General features: G+C 43.1%; 1 protein-coding gene across 6 annotated transcripts in view; it reads right to left on the minus strand.

Annotated features, from left to right (window-relative positions):
• The window catches only part of LOC139688373 (rho GTPase-activating protein conundrum-like), a 221,268-nt gene that overhangs the window by 31,751 nt on the left and 168,465 nt on the right, over positions 1-21,052 (minus strand). For 5 of the 6 annotated variants that reach the window (XM_071585907.1, XM_071585912.1, XM_071585909.1 and 2 more), the window contains one exon: positions 8,927-9,066. In XM_071585907.1, coding sequence (XP_071442008.1) covers positions 8,927-9,066 — 140 coding nt within the window. Of the gene's footprint in view, positions 1-8,926; positions 9,067-17,648; positions 17,678-21,052 lie in introns of those variants that run through there. The other variant, XM_071585908.1, reaches the window with a different exon arrangement.

A 21,052-nucleotide genomic window follows, 5' to 3' on the forward strand; every position in this document is an offset into this window, starting at 1 on the left:
TCGCGTGCAGCGTAGAGGAGCTAGATTTACAAAAAGTTATAATAATAAAATTAGTAGCGTATCCAAATTATTAGAGCAGCTAGGCTGGGAATCACTCTCACGGAGTGAAGGTTAAATCACACATTAATTCTCTTGCATAAATTGGGAGTCTCTTTGGCAGTGATGTTGAAAATGTATTATTACCCCAATCGTAGAACGGTAGGCGAGATCATGCCAGTAAAATTAGAGAGATTAAGAGTAGAACAGCGAGATCATGTCTATAAAATAGAGAGATCAAGTTTATAACAGATATATTTAATAAGTCATTTCTCCCAAGAACAATAAGGGATGATAATAACGTTGCCGACCGCGGTAGGGTGATATACGGGTCAATATTAGTCAGGTGTGTATTCCCCCCCTGCCATATACCCTAGCAGTGGCTTGCAGGGTACTAAAATAAATAAAAGTCTGTCGCATCTACCAACTCCGTACGTAACATAATGGACGTTCAGCAGTCGACCGTTTGCCTTCGTTTTCGGTCGGGTAAGAAGTACGCCTATGACGGGGTTTCTCTCCCCCGAGTCATACCGACCGATCTCACCCCTCCGGCGCAAGTGACCCCGGCCGGTGGCCTCCCGTAACTCCCACCACACAATATCGTCGGGAACCCAGATCTCGCTGCGGCCTGAAGTTTCATCACTTCTCGCCAATACACATTTTAAGACATCGCTGTTCGTGCGGAGACATGAGAAATTACCCCGCCCCCTCTTAACTATCGAATGCAATCTACTTTCTCCGTCAAAATGACGTCATTTCATTTCGGTTAAACTCCGAGCAGTGCTGCTACCATCGGTGCGCGACAAACATCGCCTCGCTCACGACATATTCCTCATGCGGACGAAGTCGATATCATCGAAAGAAGTCGTCACGCTGATCGATATAATTAAAAAAAATCGTCACGCTGCTCGATATCATTGAAAAAAGTCGCCGCGCTGATCGAAATCGTCACACGGATGGAATATTATCGTCGATGTGACCATGTGGACGATTATATCGACGCGAACGATATTTAAGACCCCATTCACGAAGATAATTAGGATGACATTCCGAGGTTACATACGAAAATAAATCCGTCGCGGAATATGAACAAATCGGCAAAGATGTCGGTGGAAGGAAGCTCATCCAGTCGGAACTCGAACCCATGATCTCTTGGTTGGCAGGTGAGGGCGTTACCCTTCGCCAACTGGACCAGCTCACATTCATCTTTATTGTTTGGGGGCACAAGAGATAATCAGGAAAGTTGGTCATTTAGGGGGATTTGGGGAGCCGTCGGTAGTGTCACAAATTAGAGAGCGTGCCCAATCACTCGTATTCACCCATCTCATAGACCGTAGATGGCATGCACCATCTCGTCGAAAGGGGACAATACAGTCGATATTGACGGTATTTGCAGTAAAATATCGATATTCAGAAAAGAGGTAGATCTAAAGATGGGGATGGGGAGAAGGGAAGTTTGTTTTTTGAGTTACACAACCTTCCAGCTGAAAAAAATATTGATTTTCGCAGTTTTTTGTGCTTCCGAATGCCTTTTCATAATCCTACTTTCCCGAATTTTCAGGATTAAATGATTTATTATTCGTTTAATCGTAATAGTGTAATTAACCAATAAACTGAAATTTCCATTTCACGAAATAAAAAATCCTTAGCGAGAAAGTCTAATACGCCTGAACACGACTGATAAATTAATTCTTAGGTCCGAGGCCCAAGCTAGAGGAGACTACGTCAGAGTGATTATACAATGGAATATGTAATGCATACAGAAAACCAGTCCTCTTGCTAACTGCTGCCGATGGTTAATAAGTGCTTATTACTTATGCTGCCGGAGCACCTCATGACCAATTGGGTACTTTCGCAATCATCCCTGCTTCAGCAGCTTAAATATTGTACGTAACTCAATGAAAACAGCACACGAAATTTGTATACTACCTTGATCAAAAAGTTCCCGGAATAACCACCGTGTGGCGCTCCCATCGTTCCGATTTGAGTTCTGTTTTTTTTGTTAAATTGGTACATCTGTTGTTGATATTCCCTTTAAATCTTAGTGTCATAACTTGACATTTGCAAAAGTTACGTAGCCAAGAGTACATCTATCTCTGTGTGTGTTGGCGATTTTTTACAATTGCAGAAATGGATTTAAATTTGCAACAACGAACTTGTATTAAATTTTGCGTAAAAAACGGATTTAGTGGCGCACGGACGTTGGAAATGTTGGAAAAGTGTTTCGGCAACGATTCTCTAAAAAAAACGGTCGTTTACCAGTGGCACGAGCGGTTCAGAAGTGGTCGTGAGTCAATCGAAGATGATGAACGCAGTGGCAGACCATCGACATCGAAAGTCGGTGAAAAAATTGATAAAGTAAAAGAAATGTTGGTCAATAACCGCAAATTAACCATCAGAGAAATAGCGGAGGACTTGAACATTGCCTATGGATCCGCCCAAGACATGGTGGTTAATGATTTGGGTTTCCGTCGTGTAGCAGCAAAGTTGGTGCCAAAAGACCTCAATTCATGCAAAAAAGAGACCGTGTTGACGTCGCAAAAGACATGATTTGCGAGGCTGAATCCGATCCCACATTCATCAAAAGGATCATTACTGGAGACGAGACGTGGGTTAATGAGTACGACACGCAATCCAGACATCAGGCAAGTGAATGGCGTTCACCAAATGAGCCGAGACCAAAAAAAACCACGTCGTTTTCAGTCAAAAAAGAAGGCAATGCTGACGGTTTTCATGGATTACAACGGTGTAGTGCATCATGAATTTTTGCCAGAAGGCCAGACAGTAAACAAAGAGTATTATTTGGGCGTTATGAGACGTTTGCGTGAAGCAATTCGCCGAAAGAGACCAGAAATGTGGGCAGAAAACTCGTGGATTTTGCACCATGATAACGCACCGTCGCACAGTGCTATCATTATTCGTAATTTTTTGACGAAAAATGCAACAAATACCATCCAACAGCCACCGAATTCACCTGATTTGGCTCCCTGTGACTTCTTTCTGGTCAATCGAGTTAAAAAACCATTACGGGGAACGCGTTTTAGCAGCCGAGAGGAAGTAATGGAAAAATCGCAGGAAGCACTGATGGACATACCGAAAACCGAATATAAAAAATGTTTCGAGGATTGGATCAAGCGCTGGCATAAGTGTGTTGCAGTCGATGGGGATTACTTTGAAGGGGACAATATAGATTTAGATGAATAAACTTGTATTTTTAATTTTCTGAATAAATTCCGGGAAATTTTTGATCAAGGTAGTATTCTTGACTAAGCTTTCCCGGCCGCTCGCGGGGTCATTAGAGCCCTCTCTACAGGCATCATTCAACATTTTTATTGCTTCATATAACCAAAGAAGTCGTCAATTGGCTAAATTCACTTAAAATATCATCGCCAAGCTGTCGACCTCTCAAACTTGGTCGACAGGAGTTTCATTCACGAGCAGTTGATGCGTTGAAACACGGAATCCGACCTCTGACGTAAGAATGAGAATTCAAATTCGCACGCGGCACACGTATGAGAATAACGGTAACTGAAAAGAATAAATACGTAACACCAAACGTATGGACAAAAGTCATGGATCAATCGATCTTGGATTTCGTAAATTGATTAAAATCCAATCTTTGTTGGCCCAAGTCAAAGACTACGGTCGTGGACCGTGATTCACTTATCTAGATCGAATAGTAATACCCACCAGAAACAGTTCCGACATTTGGAAGGTTTTTGGGCACACGTCACTTTTTTCACGAGCTGAGTCATATGTTTACCATCTAATTAGGCGATTAGATATCATTGGAAACTTTTCTCAAGGTTTTCTTTGAGCGCAGGAATACATTCTATCGAGAATTTATCACAACGATACACTAAATATAGCAATCACATCATATTCACCCCCCCTCTCTCCCTCCTTTTTTCTACCACAAGTAACCAATCACTCACCACACGTTAGTACGTAAGAAAAATCCATTTTTCTTACGTTAACACGTAAGAAAAATCCATTTACCAACGAAAATTTGTGCGAGGAAACTTCACATATTTAATAACAGGAATAATCGTTGAGTATTAACATTTAAGCGTGCCATTTCGTCATTTTCATTCGCGATCAGGTTTAAAAAGATTTAATATGGTTGAAGATCGCATGTGTCCAGGCGTTTGCTGATCAAATACGGACTGAATTAAGCCGCCGAGTCAATCAATGCCGTCTACTTCAGCCGGCGAACAAAATCCAACAAGGAAAGCCGCTTTACTCGCGGTGGTAACCTACTCGCATGGAACAGTCGGCATTCTTTGAACCCATCCGCGCGTGGAAGAAAGAGCTTTTCATACGCAGGAAACGATATGGAATCGCAGAACAATTAGCACTCTACGACATCAATATTGAAATTAATTATTTTTAGCGCAATCACACATTTCCTCGGAATAATACGCAACGTGCCGCATTGAAAGAGGAGCACAAGCAACATTGTACAGCTGGAAACAATGGCGCAGAAAGTAAATGATGACGTGGAGGGGGAACCGTCGCGTCATTGTAGGGCCAACAATCGTGAAAGACTTTGTTTATCCGCGAGCGATATTGATCCACCGTCGAACTCCACATTTCAAGGGATCAAGGAAGCTTGGCAAGAGAATTCATATTCATCCATTGAGGCACGCTCATGAAAATGGACTAATTACATTTTTGCCGCGTCTGCATTCCGAGAATGACTAACAATCAGAAAATGCAATGCATCACGGCGTTACTGCCACCATTGTGTGCGATGCGTTGCTTACCTTAAATAGTCCTCAATCGGGACTTTCCGTCTTTAGCAATACATTCGTGGAACGTTCTCCAAACGGCCGTGAAGATATAAAAGGGGTGAGGATGAGAGTGGGGGGGGGCACGGAAGGGGGAAAAGTCCGCAGAAGTGTATGTGGAAATGCTTGGGTGGCATCGCCATTAACTAGGAAGCCACAGGTTCATATTCAAATTCTCGTGGGAGGACACAAAACGCGATCGGAATGCTATTATTCCCATGATCGCAATCATTACCCTCAACACCTCCGGCCACGATTGAAAAAAAGACAGATGCACTTAAGAAGATGCATACGGTACCCGAAAAATCACCTTAGCTGGGGTGGAGCTGCAGGTGCCCTTGCCCGGGAATCGAACCCAGGACCCTTCGGTCAGCAGTCCAACGCTCTACCCACTGGACTACCGCAACCCACAGATATATATATATATATAGTATATATATATATACTATACTATATATATACAGGTATGTATATATATATTTATATATACAGGTGTATATATATATATATATATACTATATATATACAGGTATGTATATATATATATATATATATATATATATATATATATATATATATATATATACAGGTATGTATATATATATATATATATATATATATATATATATATATATACAGGTATGTATATATATATATATATAATGTATAACACTTAGCACTAGTGGACACAGACAAAAACACAGAAACACACAAAAAAAGAGACTCACTATTTTTCGAATTTTCGGTGGTCGTTGCCACCTTTATCAAGGAGGAGAGGGACAGAACTGAAGGGAATACGAGGGCTGGAGCGATGGATGGAAGGGGAAGGTGGGGAGGGAATTCCGAAGGGACGGGTTTGGAGGGGCAGCGTTAGAAGGGTGGGGAAAATGTAGAAGGTGATGGGGGTGGAAGGGGGATGAAAATATAATTAGAACAGGGTAATTAGTGCCTAATATTGATTCCTGGCCAGTTCCAGGACTCCAAAAGCCAGATGAAGGATTGCTCTAGTGTTTTCAGTTTCAGAGGAGGATCAGAGGGTGGGAGGGATGCTATGATTGATACACTATAGCATTTATCAAAGGGAGTGTTGTGTTCGGAGGCGTGTTTGGGGATAGGGAGCATGTCAATGAAGGAAGAGTTTTTGCATGAGGCTCGGTGGTTGTTGATTCTGATATTGAGGGGTGTGGTGGTTTGCCCAATATAATAGGCCGGGCACAGTTGGCACTCAATATTAGGCACTAATTACCCTGTTCTAATTATATTTTCATCCCCCTTCCACCCCCATCACCTTCTACATTTTCCCCACCCTTCTAACGCTGCCCCTCCAAACCCGTCCCTTCGGAATTCCCTCCCCACCTTCCCCTTCCATCCATCGCTCCAGCCCTCGTATTCCCTTCAGTTCTGTCCCTCTCCTCCTTGATAAAGGTGGCAACGACCACCGAAAATTCGAAAAATAGTGAGTCTCTTTTTTTGTGTGTTTCTGTGTTTTTGTCTGTGTCCACTAGTGCTAAGTGTTATACATTATTATTCACGTCCGTGAGTCTTTCAAAAAGTGTTATATATATATATATATATATATATATATATATATATATATATATATATATATATATATATATACATACACATTCAAACACGAAATCCCGCCAAACGGCGAATAAATACTCATATATAGAGAAACATATATAAGGAAAAGGGATAGGAACACGTATAAAGGACGAACACAATAGAGGTGGGGAAGGCGGAATCGAACGGATCACAAGAGTAAAAATATCTCCTCAACCGGGACTCGAACACCGGATCTTTCCACTTGCCGGGCGGATGCTCTTAACCACTTGAGCTATCGAGGATATGTAATTTACCCTGAGATCCGTGGGTCTTATATGTCGCCAAGCGCCCCGATTCTTTAGCCAAGAGATGGCGTCAGGGGGCTGTTTCACCCACCAAAGGAGAAATAGACAATACACAAGAGGAAAGGACAGTGGTTAGAATTCATACAACATCATACAGGAAAAGAACATATTTCTATTTCTCCTTTGGTGGGTGAAACAGCCCCCTGACGCCATCTCTTGGCTAAAGAATCGGGGCGCTTGGCGACATATAAGACCCACGGATCTCAGGGTAAATTACATATCCTCGATAGCTCAAGTGGTTAAGAGCATCCGCCCGGCAAGTGGAAAGATCCGGTGTTCGAGTCCCGGTTGAGGAGATATTTTTACTCTTGTGATCCGTTCGATTCCGCCTTCCCCACCTCTATTGTGTTCGTCCTTTATACGTGTTCCTATCCCTTTTCCTTATATATGTTTCTCTATATATGAGTATATATATATACAGGTATATATATATATATATATATATATATATATATATATATATATATATATATATATATATTGGTTTATTTATTTATTCTACTATACATATGAGAGATGGCGTAAGGGAGCTGATTCACCCCCTAAGAAGAAATAGACGAGACTTGAAGAAAAGGACATTAGGTAAACACATAAACACATTAGTGCCACAAAACGCACTATTCATATCCTTCATGACGTTGTAAGATTGCTTTCCCATCTATCCTTTCCTCTTGTGTGTCATCCATTTAACCTTTGATGGGTGAAACAGCTTCATAACGCCATCTCTTGGCTAAAGATTCGGGGCACTTAGTTGCATAGACCCCCCCGCAGATTTCAGTGTAAATTACGTTTCCACGACAGCTCAAGTGGTTACAACATCGGCCCGGCAAGTCGAAAGATCCGGTGTTCAAGTCCCGTTCAAGGAAATATTTTTGCGCTTGTGATTTGCTCAATTCCGCTTTCCCCAACTCCCCTGCGTTGTGTTTTACATGTGTTCCTGTACCTCTTTCTTATATCTATTTCTACGTGAATGAATATTTGTTCGCCATGTGGCGAAATTTTGTGTTTGAATATGTGTGTGTGTGTGTGTGTATATATACATATATATATGTATGTATATATACAAATATATATAAACAATGATATAGATTTTTAAAACATGGAAACACGAGGAAAGGACACCTACATATACAGTTTTGACGCTTCGACGGCACGGCCATCATCATCATTATGCCGTTCTCGGGGGAAGAGCGGAGAGGATATGTGTGGGGGAAGGATGAGGGGAGGAGAGGCAATAGATGAATAGGAAACGGACAAGGGGGTGAGAAGTGATGCGTAGGCATCTATCGGATGGTATCAGTGGGCTTGATTCATCCCGGGAGGTTTAAACGACTGGAGCACCCCGATATAAGCCATCTCGCGGATTCTCACCTCTATGTTACATGCAGATTTGGGAATAACCGAAACAGAGAAGCAGTCATCGAAAGATTTGAAAGTTACCAACGCAACAAGCAGCAACGCAAAGTATTCATTTGAAAAAACTCGCGCGATAACGTTTTAAAAATTTACCGTGAGTTGGCGGCAGGGCATAACTTAAAATGATTAACATGGAATATTTTTAATACTTTTACCACTCAAGCTTTAGGTATAATTAATTGCCACCGACACGGAAAACAATAATTAACATCATTTAAGAGCGTTTAACTTAAGAAAATACGTCGCTTTTGGTGTTGAACATTATAATTCGTCAGTTCTGGCTTTACACCGGATAGTGCGGTGGCTAACGTACAGGCGTCCAACCCCGAGGGCCTCGGTTTAAATCCAGGTGGCGGCAGTTATTTTTCAGTGGCACCCCGATCCCTACTCTAGGTGTCTTGTTGAGGGTACTTAAAGTGAGTAGGCCGTCCGTCGGATGGGAAGTTACCCTGCGGACCCCTAGGCGCCTTTCGTTAACAATAGGCTAATGCCGACGCCGGGTTTCCTCCACCCTTCGTCCTTTTACATCCATCCCTAATGGCGCAAATGACCTCGGCTGTCGGTCGCCTACCATAAATGTCATACTACTTGACAGAGACTGCATATGGAACCACACCAAGCACAAAAATATCCACGCGTAAGAAACAAACGTACGAATTTTTCGGATAATCTTTGAAATTTAAAGATATTTCCCCGGTCCAATATCATTTTACGTCATTCATCGGGATATGATAAGAAAAATAAGTGAAACAGAACTTCACATGGACTCACCTTCTTGTCGCTTCGCAATCCCTTCATCATCCTCTACATACTCATCCGAAGGCGTCCTCGCCTCCTGGAAGCATTGGTATTCGTTGAAGTAGTCCTCGTAGTCCCGCGCATCCATTGCTGAAGGCTCCAAACAGCGGATCCTGTGGCGAAGAGAGAAAGAGACACGTTTACTTTTACGTGTACGACAACCGACATTGTTACGACATAAATCATATATTTCACAACAAGCGACAAACCATATCTCTTCACGAGAAAGCAACGCGATATATTAAAAAAATAGCGTAACCATAATCTTTTCGCAGCATCTCCGACAGTGCTTTCAATTCACCTTCCGATGACTAAGAGTCCTGCGTTTCGATTTGCAGCAATTCTTAGCAAATAGAAAGCGGAGACTCGAGATACGTTGGCGATAACTCTTTCACTTTCGGGTCAGCGGTGAATGGTTGAGTAGATGCATTCCGGGGAACACCCAAACCTGTGATCACCAAGGCAACTCCCTTCATTAACAGGGAAACCAACCGACAATATGGCCCAAGCTATGAAAATTATCGCAACAGTAATTTTCCGCGTCATAAATTACGGTTTTATGTCTCCCTACGTAATAAGGGTTTTGCCGCCGAGTGTGAATGAGGACGCAAAATCTAACTGGACAACGCTGTTCCAGAAATTTTAACTGCCTACTGACTTCGATCAATGTCGCGATTACTTCGATGTCGGGGAACGCGAGGCGAGTTCGCGGTGCATTATGACCTCGGCCGCTGACTCGCGCGCCTCGCAACATGAAATTACCGCTTGCAGTCTTAAACGAGAAGTATTTCAGAAAGGAACGCTATGATGAAAACGCAGTACCTCGATTAGCCATGGAAGGGAAGACCTGAATTCAGAAAAAATTTCAATGGCAGGACATTACATGGTTAATAAATAAAAGTTTCAGATAATATATCAGACAAAGTCAACGTCGTACAGTTCTGACATTTTTGACCCATTAGGACATACCAACACGCTAAATAGATATGAAAAATAAAAATATAGAATGTAACACTTGTGCATGGATTCACTTGAATACGATCAAAATAATTTCCTGGTCCACTCGTTGAACGCCTTCATCGGATTCTGCATAACTGAGCCTGCCACTACACTCTTCATCATATACCAACAACCCTGTCCAATAAATGATCCGCGAACTGAGGCCATAAGAACTTTATTTTGCGAAATTCGGTCTACATCGATTTTGTCCCCTTCAAATTACTCTCCATTCGCTGCTATACACTTCTTATTCCATCTTCTTTGCAACTGTTTAAAGCACCCTTATTGAAGTCCTTTTGGCAGTTGGGCTTTTTAGTTTTCTCGTCGTTTCTTGCTTTATTGTGTCTTCCACATCTTCCCAGTGATGTCCCCTCATCACATTTTTGGATTTTGGGAATAATAAAAAGTCACACGGGGGCGAGATCTGGCGAATAAAGAGGATGATCAAGGATGGGGATTGAATAATTTTGCCAGAAACTGGCGAACAATCAATGTTGAATGTGCAGGCACATGCGCCATGTTGAAGGATCCATCCATCACGTTCCTGTTAAAATAGTGTGCACTGTTGATTTTCCTAAATTCAGTTCATCAGCTATCATTCGGACAGTTTTTCGACGATCGGTAAGGACAAGGGACCGCACACGATCAATGTTGTCGTCACCACAGGTGGTTGAAGGTCGTCCCGGCCTTGCATCAACCGTGGCGTCTTGTCGGCCATCTTTAAAACGCTTAATCCACTTGAAAATGGATGTTTCATTCAGAGCATTATCACCGTAAACAGCTGTCAATATTTCAGCAATTTCTTGATAACTTTTAAGGCACGCTTCTTATCTTCACCAAAAAACTTGATGTTGATTCGTTGCTCCGGGATTTCGTCAATTTCCATTTTCCACAAGCAGTAAAATCTAGGACAACAGAAACTAAGATAACTGGTACCATACGCACAGCTCGACGATCCGCCAAGTTCAGACGGGTCATTGGGTCTCAGGCAACTAGCGCCGCTACTGGGTAGGACTGTAGTCCGCATCATGGCCGCCAGACTACACCAGTTTTCGCATTTATTGCACAGACCACGTATACATATTTCGGCAGTCATTTTTGAAATTTCGGCATCATTCCCAAACCTATCCTCGACTCATGACTGCAGGTTCATAAAATAGTCGAAACTCGAGATGAATCTGGACAGCTGATAATCGTCTGGCAAACACACAAATCGAATCGCACGCAGGCATCTCGCAACAGGCGGGAACAACGTTTTTAGCGGACGGTTGTCGTCTGCATCCAGGAAAACAATAAGTAAGTGAACAAATACAATAACTTCAATTGCTTCGGAAACAAATCAATAGATGGTGCTGCAAGCTTACAACTTTGTTCCGATCCCCCCATTATCGTCGAAACCCGCCATTTTAATTTCGAATGTGCCTCGGTAATTGTAACTCCACTCCAGCGAGCGTTTTCAATATCAGTGCGCCCTTAAAATACCAAAGTGCAAATGAAGTGCATCTCTTAGTGTACATTCAAAAAAGAAAACACATTTCCCTTTGCTACAAAAAACTCTTCGATCGCATGTGGAACTCAATCGCCAATGCCAATGCTAGGTTTGTGCTATTCCTTCTACTACTTCCTCAGAACCTGGTTTCACTTGAGCCATGGAGTGCATTGAAAAGTGTTAATAGATGGGTTTGGTGATCTTGGTTTTCAGTTACTTTTCAAGATGGAGGGTTCTTTTTCAATTTTTGGTATTGTTTATGAGTACTATTTTTTATTGTATAATATTCTTTAAAAAATATTTTCTTATTTATTTTAAAAAATAATTTTTACTATTTTCATTTTTTTATTATTATTGTTTACAATATTATTAACACATATAACCATAAACACAGTAATCAACCCGAAGGTCGGTTTGGTAGGTGATGGTAGAGTTCACCCAGTACTAAGCCATATATGGCGCGTGAAATTCACACATCAGGGTAGGGGGAGCCAGCTCCTTTCCCTGGTCCGGTTATGGTTTCCCGGGAAGATCTGGTACCCGAAAAATCACATAGCTTGGGTGGAGCTGCAGGTGCCCAGAGTGCCTTACGCGGGAATCGAACCCGGGAGCCTCTAGTCAGCAGTCCAACGCTCTACCCTTGGACTACCTATATATATTATGGGGGTCGCGGTACTGGGTGAACTCTACCATCACCTACCAAACCGACCATCGGGTTGATTACTGTGTTTATGGTTTTTTTAAAATAAATAAATATATATATATATATATATATATATTCCCACTAGACAGCGTCACGAATTAAAAGAAACGCGCGGATACCCCCCCCCCGCCCCGACGACGCGAAAGCGAAGGCTCGCGGTATACCGACGCACACTCGGCCGTCGTGCACGCGAGGTGGCCCAGCCTGCGATAGCCAACTTCTCTTGCCTGCGGCGGGAGGTGGAGAGGGAATCCCGGTGCGCTGCTGCCCTTAAACGCAAGAGACACATTTCACTATCACAATGCGGACGTAGTCGATTTAACAGCGAGGCACGAATTAGCAAGCCGTCAAATACTCCGGGGCTTCCTCGTTTGCCTCCGCCGTCGATTGTCCTCGATGGTTTGCTTCCCCCGAAAGGCAGTCGGCGTTAATCTCACCCGACAGCTCATGGCGGCGCTAATCGTCACGGCACCAGTATCCACCGCGGTGTCATTCAACTTCCAAACGCCAGCCGTTTCGAAGCACCGGCCTATGTACTATAACGAGGCGATAAATGGGTGCTTAAAAAGTTTGATTTCGGGGATAGAAATTGGGGGGGAGACGCCCTAAAAAAAAAAAACAGTGCGACGTGCGTGACTAATCGGGGCCTCTAAATCTCAAATTGGACAGTTGACAACAATTAGGCAGGGCCGAAGAATGAAAGCCACTCGCGCCCATGACGATGAGTCTCCACACACACAGACACGAGGGACATCGGCTACGGCGGGGCGGAAAATCACCATTCCGACGAAGCACTCACTCCTACCGGGAGAGAAACTCGAAGCTGGCGGAGAAATGATTCATTGTCGGCCAGCTGGAGAGTGGAGCATGGTGGCTAATGGAAATTCAATTAACCCTAGATTCATAAACTAAATTTACGGCACGGGTACAGGTTTTATAAACATATGTCTCTGATACACCTTACTTTTAAGGTCACCTAACTTAAGTATTACGGGAGATATCAATAAAAATCTACAAATGTTTGTTAGAAACAACTTTTATTGACAATTTAAACACGAAAAAAAATTGAAAAAATCAACCTGAGAGTACTAGGCACAAGCAACCGCGATGTTCCATACCCATGTGACGTTTGCAGGAGGTGTAGATAAATCTGGTCACACGTTTTTTTAATAACAGCAGTAGTTACATAATTTCCTGGTTTGATTTCCAGGGTTGGCCGGTACATTAGGCAAAGTATCGCCTAAAATGGCATCGATGTTTCGTTTTAGGCAGCGACCCAAAGTTTATTGTTTCGCGGCGACACCGTAACCAAGGCTCTATCATCTTATCTGACACTTATTTGACAAATGCTGTCTTGTCAGGGTTTTTTTCATTATTACCGCTATTATTGTACACGTGGATAACAAAAGAATTGACTACGAACATATTTAACATTCCGTTAAAGTAGCCATCGTTGGGTTTTTTTCTGTCGCACGACATATTATGGTACATTTGATCAAAAGTGTCAACAGCACCTTTGCTCGAGCTATAAAACTCTATAATATCCGGCTTACCAGATGGCGCGTAAAGTGCCGATTCCATGAGCCATGGGTAGAAGCAACACATATTCATTTTTGTTTTGGCGTGAAAGATACCAATGTAGAGTTTCCGTCATAACAGAACATGGAAGATCTTATTTGTCTTGGCTGTAAAAGTTGCGAAGGGATCTCACGCTCGTTAGATCTAATTGTACCTACAATTGTTAATAGTCACATTACGATTACTGCCTCGAATAGTTTCCGTAAGTTGCTTCACAAAGACAGATGCCAGAGGCTCTCCATTTGTATTTGTACCTTTTCCCATATATGGTATTGCATCTATCATGTAGTTTGTCTTATGAGTCACAGAGAGATACAGTTTTTATACCATATTTGTCCGGTTTTGATGGTATGTATTTGTTAAGTTAGCAAAAACGTTGCTACATTAATCATAAAGATACGTATCTTGAACACCTATGGCCTAGTACATCCCTAACTATACGCGTACGCGCCAAGACTAGTGGCGCCAAAGTGAGCTTTCGTCGTTCTAGGAAAGTACTGAGACGTGTGTATTTGCATCTCTTTCGCGCGGTTTAAGAGTTCTTTTAGTTGAGGATGTATGAGAGACGTAAGTGTTTATGAATCTAGGGTTAATTCTGTTTACAGTAAGGTTTTTTCCTCCGTAAACACCCAAGGCGGGAGATTTTAAACGCGAAAGTGAAAGCGACCCGCAACCGAACACACGCGTTGAATGTATTTTAGATTGAATGTATGTTGAATGTATTTCGGATTTATAATAAAATCCGCCGCGATTCAAATTCCACCCGAATTATGCCGAAACGAAATTCACCACCGGCCATAAATCCGTCCATCCGGAGAGCTTGTTTTTTTTCATAGTTGTGGTAAATTCACGTATTCAGGATAGGCAGTAGTGCCTTTTACGGTGCAACCATTCGGTGTCCTCGATCTATATATCCTTTGACAATCCTAAATAAAATTGATTCCAAGAAACTGCGGGAGATGCCGCAACTGTAACTTTTAACGGAGTCATCCGCTACTATGAATTTCAATGAAACAATTTCAGAGAGTAATAATCATTCGCCTTGACCAGGATTCGAACCCGGATCCATCAATGTCCGGTCGAGTGCTTTAGCCAGTTAAGCTATCGAGGCGTTTCCTTAAACTATGAAATTGTTTTGAAATTTTCTTGAAACTCGGAAAATTTCAGAGTTTATGAGGACTCCTCGATAGCTTAACTGGCAAAAGCACTCGACCGGACATTGAGGGATCCGGGTTCGAATCACGGTCAAGGCGAATGATTTTTACTCTCGGAAATTGTTGCACGAAATAAAATGCAAGCAGTGCGATTCCCTGAATAAGAACAACTCAGAAAAAAATATTTTGGTTTGATATTTTCACCCCCAAACCATTGGCTCGGCAATGTTGGAGATTTGAGTACGATTCCGTGGAGACGTGTTTTACGCATTAAAATTTTAAAAAAGTCAGCCCTGCCATTCTTCTATTGAATTTACATTAAAAAAATTTTTAAAAGCATCAGACAAAACCATCAAGGTACCATTCTCGGCACAAATCAAGCCAAACTCACCGAGAGGCTGACGCTCGAAAATTTAGTTAATCAATAATTTAAAAAAAACTTCGAATCATGATTATTACTTTTGAATCAAAGAGACCAAGAGGCTGGAAAATTTCAAGCGCGCTAATTATTTATAATTCCAATGGTATTTCAGAAAAAAATCCATTAGCTAAGATATAGTTTGAAAAAAAACGACTAAGCAAACGTGATTATATCTATGTAAACAAACAGCTTTAGAAATGCATGTATATTGATACAGTAAAAATGAGAACCCTTAATTTAACCAACTTATTCAACTTAAATATAATTTTACAATAAACTAAATTTTTCAAACCGACATAAAATGCTCAACGGAGTAATTTCTATAGGTTAAAAGTCCCCCTTGCCAGCCCAAGATCACAGGACAGGGCACTGCTTTCGTGCGAACTCGAATGGTGCGGCACCAGACACCGCCAATGGCGATGCACGGGCCTCAATCATCAGAACGTACCATTCCCACTTTAAGCGACCGAACTTTTTCTTCCAAGGCTCCACAGAGTATTCACATAAATAAATCTCGAAATCGATGAACAGGAGTGAGAAATATTCAACCATGCATTCTATTACGACAACGGGAAAATGGGAACGGCATTTTTGGCAGATAAAAAGCAATCAGTGCCATCACGCTCCTATGGTATCCGCAGACGTCAGTGTAGGGGGTTCACGTCCCTTTACTGCATTCAGAGAGCAAGAGAGCCACGTTACACCGAAATTGCGGTCGCCAAGAATCCCTAGCGCCGGTGGTGGATTAACCCGGGGTGGAGGACGGGTGGGGGGGGGGGTGCCTCAATCCCATGATGCAGTCGGGTCGACAACGGAGAGCGTAACGAAATACGAGTCCAGCTGTCGACAAAAAGTTGGTTTAAAAACATCGCTTTGAGTGACACGTGAAGCGCGTTACCTGCAGCGGAATCTACATCTAAGTAAATCATACCCCGCAAGCCGCCGCAAGGGGATGTGGCGGGGAGGGTGTTAGGACACCACCCGTAAAAATGAATAAGACCACATGAAAAATCAACACATATATGAAAAACCCATACCAACAGCGGCGCATACATTCATGCAAAAATCATTCTACACGCATGCAAATGCATATATTACGTACCATCTAACAAATCATTGCACCTTAGGATGCAGTATGAAATCCGCCGTAATCGCGAAATCCCGGAGAAGGAAGAATTATCGTGATTTCGATTTGACACCCTGACGTGAGAGTGGAATGATCTAGCAGGAAATAGGCACCTCAGAGTGCATTCACCTTGAGATATGGAACGGTTGCGAACGTGGAGAGACGGTTCGGGCGAAAAAGTCCGAAATTTTATTCCGCACGAACGTATTGAGCGCACACGACGAATATTAATACGACAAGACCGAAAGCGTGGGCGAGTGTGCAGAACAGGACGAAGCACACACTGGCGAGGCGAGGGTGAAAGAATATGGTCCGCCAATCGAGGAAATCCGAGGGACACTAAATTTTTACTCTCTGCAATTTGGGATACAATCCAAATCAATCGAATGTATCCAATTTCACTCAAAAGTCTCGCTAATCTAACAGAGAGGGTTCGAACCTCCTGCACTCAAATAGCCGTGCCATAATTCACGGGGTCAATCATCGGCAACTTTGAAGTTACGAGTACTCGTACAATGGCACTCAGATACGACCACACAATTTTCACACAACGGTGAAATTATAACAGCGTACAAAAGATTCGAGAGAATTTATTCCTTCATTACGACACCGTATGACCAATAAATGCTTATTGGTACCGAGATTGTGAGATAACCATAGTAATAGACGTGAATACGGTAAATGCATAAACATCTACTCCCAATGCAGATATGTAACGTGCTCATACCACACAGCCACAAGCAATCACAGAAAATATTATTCAACTGTTAATAATAATAGTGATATCACAAAAATATTTCCCAAAGCTCAGAGTTGACGAGGGTTGTTCAGCAAAAAAAAATAGATGAACGACACCACTCGCACTTTTCTTTAAGTGAGTGGCAGAACCACCTGCAAAGGCTATTTTCCTTCGGGTGGATGGGAGGCGGTGACCGATCGCGAACGAAACGGTGCCATAAATACCATTCGCAAACGTCCGAACCAGATTAATCGGACACAAATTCCGGTCACAAAGCGCTGAATCTAACGCCAAAAAAAAGACCAACACCCCAAAAAAACGCTAACAGTAGAAAGGATCGAAAAAATATTTTCCAACCCCTTTCAGAAAAAAAGTCTCGTGAATGCGAAGCGTTTTTTTCGGAACGGAGATGGGAAGGATTGGGAGGGAATTCACGCGGAAACGCGATTAGCTTATAAAATAATAAATAAATAACGGTGGACTCACCTGACGCACTTCATGGTCGTGTGTCTCGAGTGGATCCCAATGTGAGAGAAAATCAAATGACTCGCGCCATGCGTCTGGTGGGGGCTGGAGAGTTGCAACCCCCCCTCCCCCGCCCCTCGCCAGGTGGGGCTAATGCACACCCCTAACCCCCACTCACGGAGGGCTTAAACCCTCGTTCACTCACCATCCCACGATCGATACAGGATCGAAAAATCCTCACATGCACCAACACCAGAAGCGTGGCAGCACCACTTGTGGTAACCGTGGAGAACGTTCCGGTCGCTGGTTAGACCAACAGCCATGTGAGCGACGCCAGGCGCGTGTGCGACGATGTCAAATGGTGGGGGAGTGGAGAGAGGGGGAGGAGGGGAGGGGGCCACGCGGTGGTGGGCCCCGGAGAGAAGGGGTTGGGAGGGGGGCGAGTCACGTACGAGACGTCGATATCTCACGCGCTGCAACCGAAAGAGCATAAGGTCTTATTTTTTCTAAAATCGATCGAAATAATAATGATTATAAAAATGCCAAGCAGTCAAGGAATAAGGCAATAATGCCACGATGGTATCGTGATTGTCGCTCCGTTTGAACCACACGTGACTTCTTTTCAAACGCTATTATTATTCCATGGCTGCCGAATTTGAGATATGTCTATCGCTTCCAACAGGGCCACATAAAATTTTGGACTCGGGACAAGAAGACACAACCAAGGACGAAGTGACAAGGCAAGGTGCATAGCAAGGACACTGGCGATTGAACCTTCCCGGAAGGCCGTTGAACTGTACTCCTTGCCCTCCCCCTAAGGTGTTCGATCCAGAGGGTGCGGACGGCCCACCCGGAAGAACTAGTATTCCATCCATCCCTTCGCCGGCTCGACACAAAAGCGCGGACCTCCACCGGGCGACAACTCTCTACGAACTGGGGAGACTTTGTCCCCGCCAGCCGCGTGGAGAGAGAGGGGGAGGGGGGTTGTGGGAGAGGCAGGAAACGGGGAAGGTGGGAGAGAGAGGGAGGGAGAAAATAAGTCTCGGGGTGGTCTAATATGCCGTGAGATCTGGATGTGTTCGGTGGGAGATGGGGTTGGGGGCGTGGGGAAGTAGGCGCGGTCGGATCGGAAGGGGTGATTGGAAAAGAGGAGTAAAGAGGAGAAGGGTTTGGTTTGGAGCGGCGAGGGGAGCGTATATCTCGGTCGGCGGAGTGGGAAGAAGTCTCGGGTGTTTGGAAGTCGCGCTGCGGCGAACGGACGATAAGTAAGTCGCCGCGAGTTCGAAGGACTTGCACGTCTTTCGCTGAGTTCCTCGGAGTGATTGAGGGGGGGAGATAGGATTCGACAAAATGCGTGCGTTAAAAGAGAAACGAAGTTGGCAGGGTTTTCTTTTCGAGTGCTAGGTCAGCTATGTCGACAACGGTTAGTTAAATAAACGCGGAAATATTCCGTAAAAAAACGGGATTTCATGTGATTTGTCGTCATTTGAAGATTTTATAATGCTCCAGTTTCTTAAATGCAAGAGTCCTTAACATTTTCTCCAACAAATATTGATTCGGTGATGAAATTTCGATACAAAACTTAATACTTTTTTAATTTCTTAGTTTGACTTGAATAGTTTTATTATGGATTGAATATAATTCTTAAGAAACTCTCAAATTGACTTGTATATTTACAGGAAACCTGTTGGGGAAGCATAGAGGTATGCTTAATTCTAGAGTGTCCGACATCCATTATCGATCAGGAGGCCATAGAGTCAATAGGGGAGGGGGCTACTGACTTCCAAAATTGACGCTTTCATAAATTTCAACGATAGTTGCTTAATTTCAACCAAATATGGAACAAAGAACGAAGGTTCCAGCGATATTGTGTGGAACGAAACATCACCAAGAATTTACAAAAGACACGTGCCATTCCACAAATTAAATACCTATTATGACCTCGGTTTCGCTTACTACGGCACCATCTGGGGACCTTAATAAGGGAAACCTAGGTCGTAATACATATTTACAATTTATTTGTAATTTTTGGAATTGATCGTTGCTTTTGTGAATCCATAATCATTTCCTGAAATTATGTTCCAGAGAAGATGGCATGGGAAAATAGAATATCGGGAATTTATTTAACGAGAAATTTAAGGTTTAACTACGAATATAAGGTACACGAAAGGCTCTGGACAAATCAAGGAAGTTTTATTCGCACGTAGGTGTGACTGCGTATGTATGACAATGTACGAGGCATGCTCAAAAGGTGAGGGCCGTTTGGTCACAGGCAAAAATATACTCATATGAAACATTTTTTAGCACTTTTAGGAAGCTACAAACCTACTTCACTTCTCTATGTAATCGCCGTTCACTTCTTAGCATTTTTCGTACCGATGCACCAGCTTCTTTAACCCCTCTGCATAGAAGCTCGCCGCCTCAGAGTTTAACCAATTGACAACGCCGTTCTTGAGTTCCTCTTCGGTTTCGAAACGTAGTCCATCGAACAACTGTTTCAAGTGCAAGAAAATTCACGTCTCGTCCCACGTAACAATGTGAGAAAACAAGTCATCTCCATCTTGTTGGTAACGGCCCAAAAACTCTCGTCCACTGGACATTCTTTGCTCTTTGTGGTGGTCGGTGAGCATTTTCGGTACTCACCTGGGACACAATTTGTGGTGTCCGAGGTTTTCCGTGTCAATATTGTAGATAGTAGTACGTACAAGTTGAGGAAATTGTTCAGCCAGGCCATTCATTAATCGTCAATCGACGATCACATCGTAGTTCTTGTTGCATTTGCGTAACAATTTCATCGGTCAGAATACTGGGCCTGCCACTTCGCTCTTCGTCATGGACATCTGTTCGTCTATTTTTAAAATCACTGCGCCCTTGTCTAACCTTTCCATCACTCATAACTGTTGGTCCATAAACTAGGCATAACTCCCGATGAATTTCAGCAGCCGGCAATCCTTTTGCATACAAGAATCGTATGACGGAACAACGCGTTTCACAGCTGGCGGGATGAACGATTGTCGCGGACATTGTTGTTTGCAAGCACGGACAAGCAAACGACTTCGGAAACAAAACAAACGCTGCTATAGCTTCTCAATGAATCAGTAGATGGTGCTGCAGGAGTAAAACTGTGTTCTGAAGCGCCAATATTTAAAAATAAACAAACGGCCCTTACTTTATGAATATTCCTGGTATATACGCGCGAGCGTGTGTCGTGACAGCTTCGAGAAGCTTGAATGAGTATTCCCGAGGAAGAGCACTCACGTCTCTCACTCCCAAAGGGTTTCATCGCGAGGACATTTATTTCCGTCTGATGACATCCGGGAAGTCGTGTTCCCCCCATAAGTCATTTGCTATGTCGATGTCGGGAGAAAAAAGAGACGCTCGCAAATAGAAACTCGGATCGTCTTTCGCTCATTCGCCATGTCGCG

Source organism: Hetaerina americana, unplaced genomic scaffold, assembly GCF_022747635.1.
Source record: "Hetaerina americana unplaced genomic scaffold, ioHetAmer1.1.p SCAF_2, whole genome shotgun sequence".
In the NCBI taxonomy this organism is placed as follows: Eukaryota; Metazoa; Arthropoda; class Insecta; order Odonata; family Calopterygidae; genus Hetaerina; species Hetaerina americana.